General features: G+C 32.6%; 1 protein-coding gene across 1 annotated transcript; it reads left to right on the top strand.

Moving 5' to 3' along the window:
- Positions 1-3721: 3721 nt before the first annotated feature.
- On the top strand, positions 3722-13262 carry LOC102664769 (protein LAX PANICLE 2). The gene is made up of 4 exons (XM_006602945.3): positions 3722-5090; positions 5306-5356; positions 5528-5600; positions 12672-13262. The coding sequence occupies exons 1-4, from the start codon at positions 4156-4158 to the stop codon at positions 12837-12839; spliced, it is 1227 nt and encodes a 408-aa protein (XP_006603008.1). The 5' UTR covers positions 3722-4155; the 3' UTR covers positions 12840-13262.

Below are 13262 nucleotides of genomic sequence, written 5' to 3'. Positions count from 1 at the left end.
TGATGATGGCATTATGACGATATTAAAGGTAATAATTCTTTTCTATGTATAAAATTAAAATATAAAAAATATTCACAGTGAAACTTGTCTCTCTTCAATTGTCCACTCATTTTCGAAGTGGGAAAAAGACACCATAGCGCTAGCTAACCCACTTTCTCTAATGGGAACATGAACATTGCAAACGCTATCATTGTTTGGTCCCCTTCCCTTAGTACCGTGCTAAATCAAAATCACATAGCCCATGGAATCTGTTACAATTACTAAAAGTCATGCCACCATCCCATGCATGATTATTACGTATACGCTCACAACATTCAATTCGTACAATTTTTTTTCTTTCCTTTCCAAAATTAAAGTGATTTTCTTTTTCTTCTTCTTCCTCGAACATTACATAGTTTGTTCCTCTCTAGTTGCCACTTCCAAATTCATGCTAATTCAATATATATGTTGAAGGATTTATTTTGAGACACTAATTTTGGACGAAGTGGTGACACATGGACGATACTCTGAAACAAAATGGGAAAAAGAAGATGAAAAAGGCATAAGAAGATAAACACAAAAAGACAAACTCCTAATCTGGAGTTGTTTTCAGCGCCAACTTTTTTACCAATAAACTCCTCATTGGTCGCAACTATATATTATTTTAAATTAACTACTTATACGTCTAACTTAGTTTGTCCACACTTAAAGATATATATTAAGATTTTGTGCTTATGAAATATACTCTTATGATTACTATGAAGAATTTTTTGTGGTAAAGTGGAGATCCTCGTCTTTCCTTTTTGTTTTTATAATCAAAATGATACTCACGCTATTTATTTTATACTAAAGGACTTGCATAAAAACTACTACTATACTATTACGCACTGTAAGATTTGAGTTTTTTTTTTTTATAAAAAAAAACGCACTATTGAAAAATTTACATTAATAATATGGGCGCTGTGACTGTCTATGTATATCAATTTCCACTGAAACAATACATCATGCATGTGTATCTTGAGGGTGAAATTTTAGGGTAGAAACATATCGCCATCATAAAACAAAGTGTCCCTTTGATTCCAATCCATGCACTGCCACCAAAGGTCACGCTTCTCATCTCTTTTGGTTGCTGCCTTTATAAGCGCATGACACATTATATCTTGTTTTCTTCATTTGGCAAACACTTTTTTCCTTGTAGAAAAAATGAGGTTACAGCATTTCACACAAGGCATCACATAGAAAACGAAAGTAATCATTATGCAAGATTCAAATTCGATCCGAGGGAGTGCAATTAAAATATGTATGCAACTTTCCCAAATCTTCTAATTAATGGGTGTATGACAAATTGTTAAATAAGTACTACTTATTTTAGACAGTTAACATGTGTAATGTTTATTAGGGAATCCTTATGTATGTGTATAGTATTAGGAATTTATCCAAACGATCTAGGAGTTGGAATTGGCCCGGCATGCCAAAGACTTGTAAAAAATTCCAACATAATTTAAGTGAGGGAATTTGGTTGATTGACCCCTCAGCCTTCTTTGAAAGACCCGTATAGTTTCTTTCGAAATAAAGCTGTTCTGCTTGAGAGAGAACATGTTAGATGGGCTGGAAAGAAAGGGTCAGCTTTTCAGCAAGGGTCAGCCAAACTCCTTGTTCATCTTTAAACATCCATTACTTAACCGAAGTACTGCATTGAACATTGAAATTTATACATATCAACTTGTTAATCAGGATCTATAAGACATTGTGTTTATAAGACATTAGTTAAAAATTTTAAAATATATTTATTATATAAAATATAGGAAAATATAAAAAAAATCATAAGTAATATATTTTTTATCTTTTAATAAAATATGTTTATTTTAAATTCTTTAATTAATATCTTTAAAATACTAGGTAATATTTACCTTATATATATATATATAGATACACACACACGAAAGTATATATGATTACAATTTGTCATAGTGCAAGATTGATTTTGAAGACCCTCTTCATATTGGTCCTTAGCCCTTCCCAAGAAACACACAAAAAATACTATAAAAACATACTACTATCACACAAATTAAGAGAGAGAGAGAGAGAGAGAGAGGGACCGTACAAATAGATGCAAGGAGGGTGGGAGGCACATGGCTTTTGCAACGAATGTCTTAGAATAAAAGCCCACGTCGCAGTGTTTCGATTCTCGGGTTGTGTGAAGACACCATCATCATCATGCATGCCCAAATGAAAGAGTCCTATTCTATTTATTTCTTTATAATTGCCTCTTAATAATGAATTAATGACTTGTGTCCAATGTGTCCTTTGCCCCTTGTTTATTAATTATATGTCTTTCTATTTTATGCCATTCTTGACAGGTAGGTCATCATGCCCTCCCACTTAAATTACTTATATTCCTTCTCTCCATCTCCTCCCCCAATTCCCAGTGCAACAAAAAAAAAAACAACCCCACACATAACAACAAAATACCCAAAAAACTGCACTTTGTTTGATCTCTCTGTTGCTTCATTATTTAATTTGAACATTTTAGTATTTCAATATACCTTTTTCTTTAAACAACAATTTTGTTTAACCATTTTGCATGATCACTGATCAGATTCATTAATACAATATGGTCTCCAGCAGCCTGTGTGTCAAGGATATTTAATTATACACAAAGGATGGGCAATATGAAGCTAAAATGTTAATTAATAATAATAATAATATATGTGGGCTAATTAAGTTTGGTATTGCTGCCATGCCACTCTTTAAAAACTATACCTTTAGAGTCACTTCTTCGAAAACTTGTAATAAGAGTCACTGTAAAAGTAAACTTTTGACAACAACATTTTCAAAAGTTGCATTATTCAAAAAGCATGCAGTTGAATGTTCAGAAGAAGTCCATTGATCAGGATCACCTTGAATATATAAACCAAAAAAAGCTCAAAATAAACATGCAAAAATATACTAGAAGATGACAACGAACGAATATCTTTTCAAAAGAGAGAAGAACAAGAAATTAATTTCAACAAAGCCATTTACATGCAAACCGTTTTATAGAGTAATTTATCTCTAAAAGTTGTTCCAGTTAAAAAAAAAATAGCCAGATAAACCAAGATATATTTCTATAGAAAAATTAGTCTAATTATGATTTTTTTTCTTATGATTTTTGGCTATCAAATGTTATGAGGAATTAAACGTTAATAATTAGGGTAACCCGACCAGAAGGTCATTAGGGCTAAAAAGGAGCTTTTAGCGACATAACAAAAAGGGTGAGACCCTTTGCAGTCATTTTCTCCTCGGAACATGGCCCAAAACTGTTTGCTGGCAGGACCCTTCTCTTTGTCCACCCCCACCCCCATATTATATTACACACTAATTAATAGGCATTAGAAATTTTATTTTTTTCTTGAAAAAGGACAGAAAGTTATCACATTTCTTGAATTTGTTAAAATTAAAAACAACTTCATTTTTACTAGAGGATATAGTATAATTGTTATACGATAATCATTTTACTAAAATTATTTAATTATGACAAAACTACTTCATCTCCAGTTAATTAAAAGTTAATTTTGTCATTATCAAATTAACGATCTCGAGCAAGTAAAATATTTTAGTCACATAGTCATCGTTATTAGAAGTTTAAGAAAATTATCAAATAACATAGCTACATTAAACTCTTATTACAATAATGTTGAAAGACATGTATACGAGTATAAAATATAATAAAATTAAATATTTATTCAACTGACAGAGAGACCACCATACCTCGTTCTTTTTTTTTCTTCCTCTCTCTCTTCTCTCATAGCTTCTGCAAACAGTTCCAACCCACAAGCTTCCAAACAAAGAGAATTAATGGAAAGTGAGATTTGCAAGAAAGAATTATTATTTAGTTCTCTTTGTTGTTCTTGCTGCAGCTAGCTATCTGCTTTCTTGTTACTATTAAATTGATGGCTTTCTTGTTACTATTAAGTCTCTTCCTTATTGGTACTGATGATGGCAAACCACTATGCAATTCCTATTCCACACCCTTTATATAATAAACCCCAGATTCCAAACCCCTTCTCTTCTTTTTCTTCTTCTTCTTCTTCTTATGGCTTGTGTTGAGATCAGACACGTGTCCAGCAACAACAACAACATCATCATCGGGTTTGGTTTTTTCATGGTTTTTTTGTGTGGAGTGGGTAGTCAAATATGACCATGGTTCCTTCTCAAAACGGGAAACAACAACAAAACATTAATAGGAGTGCTATGAACCAGGTTATTGAAGTTGAAGGAGGCTACAATTGCTTGTTAGGATCCGATTTTGTGGCGAGGAGGCACATCATGGCTGAGGCTGAAGAATCATCGAGACACAATAACAACACTAACGAGGAAGCTGAAGTTGGAGCTTGCGGTTCAATCTCAAAGGAGGAGGAAGAAGAAGAAGATGAAGAAGAAGCAAACAACAACAGCAACAACAACAACAACAGTAACTGGCTTCAATTAAGCATAGGTTTGACAAGCACAAAACAAGAGCGTGATACTCGAACCGTTGTTCCAACAACAACAACAACCAGTTCAGGGCTTGTTGAGTTAGACTTGCTTCCTTTACGGCGGAGCTCGGAGCAGCAGCAGCAGCAGCCGCCGCCACCGGCGGTTTTTCCAGTGATGGCTTCAGGGAGAGGAGGAGGTTCTTCTTCTTCTTTGCTTTTTGAGCAGCATCATCGAACGACGTCGTATTCATCTTCTTCTTCCATGTCGACGATGATGTCTATGGCCAGTGGTCCAATTACATCAACCTTTGGTCACCAAGAGATGATGAACTGGGCATTTGGTCCACTACTTCCTCAATATTCAATGCCTATTATGCCCTCTTCTTCATCTTTCACTCCTCTTCCTATTCCTTCTTCTTCTTCCTCTTCTCAAACTTGTTACTCTTCTTTGAGGCCTCATCCCTTAGGATCTTACTTTCCCACAGTACCCTTTCATCATCACTTCCCTTCTTCTTCCTCTTCTGGGTTTGATCAATATGACGTGGCAGCTGGGCCAGGACCAAGCTCCGATAATAATGTCACCGTTCGAGTTGTTGATCCTCCTAGAAGACCTCATTCTGGAATATGGTTTATGTTACAAGCCTCTCCAAACCAGTAAGCTAAATTATAGAAAAAAATGCATATTAATTAATTAATATATGATACATTTTGGTTATAATAATTTCTAGTACAGTATTTTTTTTCTTGTCTTTTTATAGACTATATATATGTATACATGCATGCGTCTATCTAGAGGCTAGCTAGTGCAATTTAATTGCTTTTTTTTGTGTGATAAAACTCACTTGGTTTTCGTTCGTACTACAATGCAGAGCGAGAGAACCATTCTTGCCACAAATACCTAAGAACTACCTTAGAATTAAGTGAGTATTTTTGTTGTTTTTTTGTTTATTTGTTTCTTCTTCTCTCTCCCTTGATGAGCAGCTTGGGGCTTTTCTTGTCAGTGTGTAATCAATGTCGTTTTGATCATGATTTGATCGTATTTGGAGCTGCAAAAAACTCATCATTTCTTTTTGACTTTACAAAACTTTCAGAGACGGAAGGATGACAGTTCGGTTGCTATTGAAGTATCTGGTTAGCAAACTCAGACTGGAAAGCGAATCGGAGGTACTTTCAAGTTTCAACCTTCTCTTCACCCTTTTATATAAATATAAATACCATATATTAATAATCTATGTATAATTTGTTGTATGTGTATGTGCTTGTGTGAAGTACATAGCTAGGGATATGATTTTCCATCGCTGCTCTCTTGGTCATGCACCTTGCTAATCCCAATTGTTGCCTCCTTTATTAGCATGTAATTAAAGAAATATGAAAATGAACATAGGAGTGTCCGAAAAGGAAATAGAACTACGTTTTCATCAAAAGTACCAAAGTACATTAAAATAGAAACCTAGTGGGGGTTAGAAAGATGAAAGACACAGCAGAACTAAAGCAGGTTTATCTATCTAGTGATGGAAAAGTATATATATGTTTCTTTCTCTTCTCATAAAAAAGAAATGAGTATGCAGGTGAGAAGTATGTTTCTCGGAACTCTATTGTCTTCCATTTCCGTTTTAATTTCATACTCATATTCTGTGTCATGGCAACATGATTAATTAGAATCATGGTGTTTGTCCATCCACAACTAAGACAATATATATATGGAGCCTCCACATAGGATCCTAAGAACCTTCTATTTGTGTGTTGTGTTTGGTGGTGGGAATTGGGGTATTATTAGTTAGGTGTGTACCACAACTGTTCAAAAGCAGAAACTTAATTAAAGATATATAATAATTACTAATTAATTTCTTCACGGAAAATTAAAATTAATATATACTCCCACTATCTTTGTTAGTTCTTTCTAGCCAAAAAATAAGTTAGTTTCATAGAAGGAAGCTCCTTGTTGATATTGGGGTGCTGTTTTAAATTATATAATACTCTACACACCCAATATAATCGTAATAATCACCCATGTATGCTCGAGTAGTTTATGATTTCAGTGTCTTACCACTGATTTGCATGAAAATAAACTTTTAAGTGGTCTACACCGTACCACTTGTGTGTAGAAAAGAGGGAGGAAATTGTTAAAACAAGATGATAATCTTTTATGGCAAATATATACAAATTTTAATTAGATATGTGTAGAATGTAGATCATGTAGTCAAATTACGGATAAGAAACCACTTTTCGTAACCTAGTATCTAATTTAGAAGAAAAAGGGTCATATATGTACTAAACAGGATTAAGAATAATTAGTTTAATTGGGAAACTAATCTGCACCATCTTTCTCACCAATAATGTTTAGCGGAAGAGGTTCCATTTCTTTAACATCTCAGCCTCTCAGGACACAGATTATACAGTCGTAATAGCTGGTTTTAGTGGTTGGGAAAAAAAAAGGAAGAGAAAAGAAATTGTAAGTTCAAATCATTTCAACTTATATTTCTAATAAAATTAATAAATTAATATTTGTTGATAAAAAATAGAAATAATAATTATATATGGTTGGTCTATGAATTTTCATCTAAGTGGTACTACTTATAACCCTAGTATTAATAGTTTTATTCAACATATATTCTTGAGATTGTGCATGTTAAGTTTTTGTCGAAACTTAATGATACGCAGTATAAAGTACAGAACTAGTATTGAAATCGGTTGGGGATTTAGATGTACTTTCAGATACTTATGATCTACGCTCATTATGAAACATGTGCACGAGGCTATATATGCATTGAGTGATATTATTAGATGTGCGCATTATAGTGTGTCGACCCAGAACTTTTACAATCCTTCATGCACACTTCATCATCGAACACCACTACTACTTGCTGCCTAATAATTACTAAAAAAAGGTTTGAATCCTTAGAGAAAACGAAGCAACACATATAGAACCTACATCATAATATCCATGCATGCCCTTAAAATTACTAGATCTGACCTATAGGAGAAAAATTAAGATCTACATATATACAATGATTAGTTGCTCACCCCACCCGTTTATCATTTGCACTTAGCCGATGATGCCATACTCAATTTTAGCATGATGAGAACATTTATAAAACAGTTGAAATTGAAAAAATTAGTAAAGGAGCTTCGCAGGTTTTTCCACTTTTTTATTTTTGTAATGTTTTAAGATTGACATAAAAGATTGATTTCAATATTCTTTCCTTCGGGACGAGACACACAGTCAATAGAATTGTAGAAAATGAACTTTTACAGAGATAGTTATGGTTCTTCCGGTGACTTGAATTATGAATATTGAAAAGAAAAAAAATCGACACCCAATGCTAAGATACTCCTAGATAGAGATAGGGTGAGGAGAGAGACAAATGTACGTAGGATAGATGAATTTTTCAATTTTGACCCTTTTAAATCTTCTCTTATTTTTAAAATTTCCGCCTCAAATGGAAAAGATACAAACACTTCTCTTCATTTTTTGTTTTGAATTTCGGTAAGTATTCCAGTCTCATTGTTTATCTCATTTGATCTTTATCAGCGTATTATTTGATTGGCTTATTTTGAGGTCATTTTTTTATTAACAATTTTATGGAAGAACTTAAACAAAACAACAATTATTTTGTAAATTTATCTAGTCCTTTTTTATCTATTTTTTTACAATAAATTATAAAAATATTGGAAAATTCTGTTCAAATATTACAAATTGCGTGTCCTATTATTTACTTTGATATTTATTTTTCCACAAAGGCCAATCTCTTACAAGAGTTTTGTTCACGGTTGAGTTTGATATTCATTTGTACATGTTGCTTGGCAATGAAATTGAGAAGGAAATATATATAAAATTTATAGGTTTTCACTGTCTTGAGTACCTATTTTTTCTGTATTTGCCACCCACAGAAGTGTTATCCACAAAACAACAAAACCAAGGTACATGCATGTTATAAATAGAATAATGGTCTTAGACTTTTCATGCCAAACTGACAGGAAAAAACAGAAGCATGAGTGTCAAATGTATCGAACATGCATCACAACTTTCATTGAGGAATCGATTTGTTTAACTGAATTTGTAGTCCATGCCACTACGCAAAATCTTATATACGTTCATGGTATGCATTACCATATTGCCTAAAATATAGATCTTGCGAGGCTTCAGGACTCATAAAATCGACATTCCATTCTGTTGGTCAGATTTTCATGCAAGTTACTTTTTCGGTCAACCCTCCTCGTTGTGTTTTCGATATATATAGTATGTTTAAATTTGCCTTCCAACTCATGTTTCAAGATTATATTAAGACGGCATATTATTCTCTTTCTCATCCTTAAGATCACACACACACACACACACACATATATATATATATATATATATATATATACATATTATTAAAGATAGGTGAGAACATATATACTCTCGTAAAGGAGTTAATTTTGACTATATATGATTACAATAGATAATTAAATATATATTGAAATAAAGTAATTTAAATATTTATATGTGGTTAAGATTTTTTTTCTTGTTAAAAAACTATATGTATATGCAAGGATGCGATTGAGTTTTATGTGGGATTTGTTTATTCTAAAACTCTGTAGTTTTGAGTATGACTAGTATTAACGCGTACAAATATTTAAAGAGAAGATTGTTTTAGGAATGATAGACATCAACTAAAATTTGTATATTTTACTCGTTACTATCATTAGAGTAATCTAATTAGGTTTGTTGTAGTTAGAATGTGTGACGCACATACACAACAATATCCACTCTGGCTGCTGATTTCAATTTCTTGATGCCTTGATATGTTGTTTGTTTGTTATGAGAAGTCAACCTAAGACTACTCGGTTTTACACTGCACATCATAAAAAAAATATGAATATGGCTAGCTGGTTTGCATGTAGTTCCCCATGCCGCCCGGAACGGCAAACCTCACACATGACTTGGATTTGGAACTCTGATAAAGACCAAATCATTAGCTTTATAATGAGTGTGATAGATGATCCAATTTAACAACCTATATATATATATATATATATATATATATATATATATATATATATATATATATATATATATATAAATATACTCTAGCTAGCTTAATTAATCCCTTGCATACATATAATTAAGATTATTAGTTTCTGATCGTAAATTCAGGAAAGGTTGGATGGCAAATGGATAAGTAAGGCCGATATAATTCACATATCTTTAAAGATTGCACACATAGTTGTCTTATTAATAACGTACATCTTCCATCTCTTTTTGATTTTATTTTTCCTCTTATCTTTCTCTTTTCCTAATACGCCATTTATTATATTTGTCATTTTCTCTCTCTTCATTTTTTTTTCTATCTTTCTACTCATGCAACCCAAAAATACGTATACATTTTCCACATGCATGTATATATATTATATGGAGAGAAGGGTTAATAATAAATAAGGTGACTTAATTGGCATCTTTACCCATAAAAAATACGGTGAAACTTTTGTTTACAAGAAACATATATATCTTAATAGAAAAAAATATAGATATTCAAAGGGTTTAGAAAAGAACAAACTGTTTTGTTTTTTACAATAATATGAACATGGATATATATAATAGATAGTCAAGGCAATAATGAATGCATGAAAGCAAAAAGATGTCTTTCATGGTGGAAGGTGTGTATCCCTCGCTTTATTATTTGTTTTTCCCTTTCCTTGTTGCTTTTGTAATTTATAAAGAGTGCATTGACTTTAAGATGTAGAAACACATCTTCAACTTGGATATATATATATATATCTTGGCCTACTTAGTTGACAGCACTACTCCTTCTATTCATACAGAAAGGTTACGAGATATTTGTTTGTTAATTTAACTCAAACACATCATATCCTAGGGCTTCGAAAATCACACGTGGACCCTGTCATTCTCACCACTCAATACCTATCTGCATGCCTTCTCTCTCTCTCTCTCTCCTTTCGTCACGCTTTCGCTTGATATCCCACAGCTAATGTAGGCCCTTCCCATTAATTCCCATTTGCTCTCTCTCCTTTTCTACGGAATATTTGGCTTAAAAGCTCCATCAAACTGTCAAGTGCTGCACTCTCATGGAATGGAACCAAAAGAAAAGAATCCCATTATGTGTAGGTAGCATCTTCCACCACCAACAGTATAAATCGATTCTAAGTCCCTAATAAGAACAAAATCTTAATCTAATTCACAGTACTGTCCAATTCAACATCAAATTTCAGTTTATATAAAAAGAAATTAATTTCACATCTATAGAATAAAAAGAAAAGAAAAAGTAATATGAAGATACGTGCATATCCTATAATACTATATAATAATAACAATAAAAGTTGGTGAGTGATATGCATGCATCATTAAAAAACTAATTGGAAGGATATATGAAGAACTACGCCACTTTAATTAGTTTTTTATTAATATGGTTTCTCAAGTTCAAACCGGTGGCATAATATTAAATAAAGGATATGTAGTTAGTTTTTTTATAGAACTAGTTAGCTAGTCGATGGTGAAAAAATCAAAAGGGCTATTATTTCATGTAGTAATGTTGACGCTCGCATGCATTAGGGTTTGGGTGGCGCAACGTGATAGAGACGTGCATGATGACCATGAAAATTTAGTAATATAAACGCGTGATTAGGTCCCTTCGAAGGAGGAGACGAAGAAGAGAATACAAGTTATATATATTTATTATATTAAATTACGATAGTTTTTTTTTTCTTTTCTAGATTGTGCCTTTGCCTATTCTTCGCCGTGCTTCATGGATCCACCATTGCATCATATTATATTGTACGTTGTGTATCGTGTTTGTGTATTTTTGGTTTTCTCTTCAAACTTTCGGATTTATTTGTTTATTTAATAATAGGTGATTAGTGATTTGTTTATTGGGTGATAGTAGTAGCATTACCATATGATATCATAGTATAATAATAGTATTGGGGGCATATATAGAATAGAAAACACTGAAGTCTAAGGGATCATGATTATGGCTTGGGAGAAAAGTCTGAATGGGCCCCCATAATGATTAAAGAGAGGGCAGTTTTTAAGATCGTGGGTTGGGTGGGCATTTCCACGATTGCCCGCTGACCCAAATATGCGTGCATGCTTAAGGATTTAGGAATCTCTTGGCTTAATTGCTTAAAGGAGGAAACTACTGTTCTGAAACATTAAAATGAAATAGGAAAAGTGGAGATGGGGATCAATCTTATGCGTAAAGTAGAAGTTACAAAGATCTTATGCGTTGGTAAGTAGGCCCAAGACGTAAGCCACTGACAAAGCATGACTTCATACTGATTTCATATTCACTACATTTACAAAAGAAGAAAAAAAAAATATTAGATTAGATATATAATAAAAAATAGAGAAAAATTAAATAGGTGTAGTATTTTTTTCCAAGTTTTTTTTTATCTTAATCAAGATTTTCTATGCGTTATCATTACTGTATCTACAATTTATCATGTTAGATTAGTGATTAATTTGCAATAATTTCTGTAGCTGTGTCCGGTCTCTTAACAAGTATATTTACGTGTGCATCTAAATTAAGTGTAAGATTAATTAAGGATATGACCATTTAGTGGAAGAAATTAAAGATATTGTGAAATTTTAAGAGTCAAATGTTGAGTATAATTATATCTCCTTGCAAAGTCCGTAATTAAGAAAATTAATTACTTTTGAGAGTTGTGTTTCTCTTATATTTCTTTAACCCATTTGATTATAAGATGAAAAGAATTATAAAGATTATCAATATGACATATTGTGATTATGTAGCTTCAATATTATAGAGAGTCTTTACTTGAAAGTGAACTAAAGCGAGCCGTCGCGTAAAGACAGATATAAATATTAGAATGAGAGATTATATACGAGAAAAGTAAACACAATGATGATTTTTAGTATATCAAAATAATGCACACAAAAAAAGTTATATTAAAAATAGATAACCAGAAAAGATGGAAAAGACGCATACTGAACATTATGACTATCATTTCTTATAATCACGCACTTGATGTAAAGTTATCATCATGATATGTATATTGAGTTTAACCATTTGCTAAGGTCATGTATTGTAATTTCTATAACTACTTTTTTGTATCGCATGGTATATATTTCTTTTTCTTGTGGTGGTGGTGGTGGATATATCACTGTATAGCCACGTGATGTGTATATATAATGTGGAAGATGATAATGATATTGAGCTAGGTTGGAATGAATGAATAATAATAAATGTGCAATGAATGGAAATACTGTTGCAGATAGAGATAACATGCAGAGGGCAGCAACTTTTACCTTTCTTGACGTTGCAGCATGTGAGGGATAACATTTGGAGTCCGAGGGACACCACCACAAGACCTTTGCTTTCAGATTCCTCAACCACCACAGATCATGTCATGGTGCTCCATTACGGTAGAACCACAAACTGAAAGTGAGGACCCCCAAGTAACTTCAAATGCATCGTGTTAATTGTATCCCTAATTGTTAACTTATGATCTAAACCCTTTTTTCCTCTTTCTTTTTCCAATTTTTCTATTCTAATGGGTTTTGATTATTATTTATTTTGATTTTTCTTCCCCTTTTATATTTCTTTTAATTGACATGGAGATTATGGAGAATCACATCCCCCCAAAACAGTGTTTATTAAATTAGGGTTTTGGGGGTGGGTAGCATTACCCAAAATTGTATTCCCATGTTGGGCGGGTGGGTGAGGGATTGCCATCAACTGTATTACCAAGCACAAAACTCAATCTAATTTGATCCACTAACCCATTTTCCCCTTTTAGTCTCTATTTATTCTCATTTATATTGTTTATTCTGCATATAAAAAATTTATACTATCGTTTATTCTC

The sequence above is a fragment of the Glycine max genome, chromosome 18 (genome assembly GCF_000004515.6).
Source record: "Glycine max cultivar Williams 82 chromosome 18, Glycine_max_v4.0, whole genome shotgun sequence".
Taxonomy (NCBI): Eukaryota; Viridiplantae; Streptophyta; class Magnoliopsida; order Fabales; family Fabaceae; genus Glycine; species Glycine max.
Note: the sequence above shows the minus strand (reverse complement) of the source record. Positions and strands in the feature narration are given on the sequence as shown.

Coding starts and splice junctions, on each gene's coding strand:
- LOC102664769 (XM_006602945.3), top strand. CDS start 4,156: ATGACCATGGTTCCTTCTCAAAACGGGAAACAACAACAAAACATTAAT. Junction 5,091..5,305: donor TTACAAGCCTCTCCAAACCA/GTAAGCTAAATT, acceptor ACTACAATGCAG/AGCGAGAGAACCATTCTTGC. Junction 5,357..5,527: donor AAGAACTACCTTAGAATTAA/GTGAGTATTTTT, acceptor CAAAACTTTCAG/AGACGGAAGGATGACAGTTC.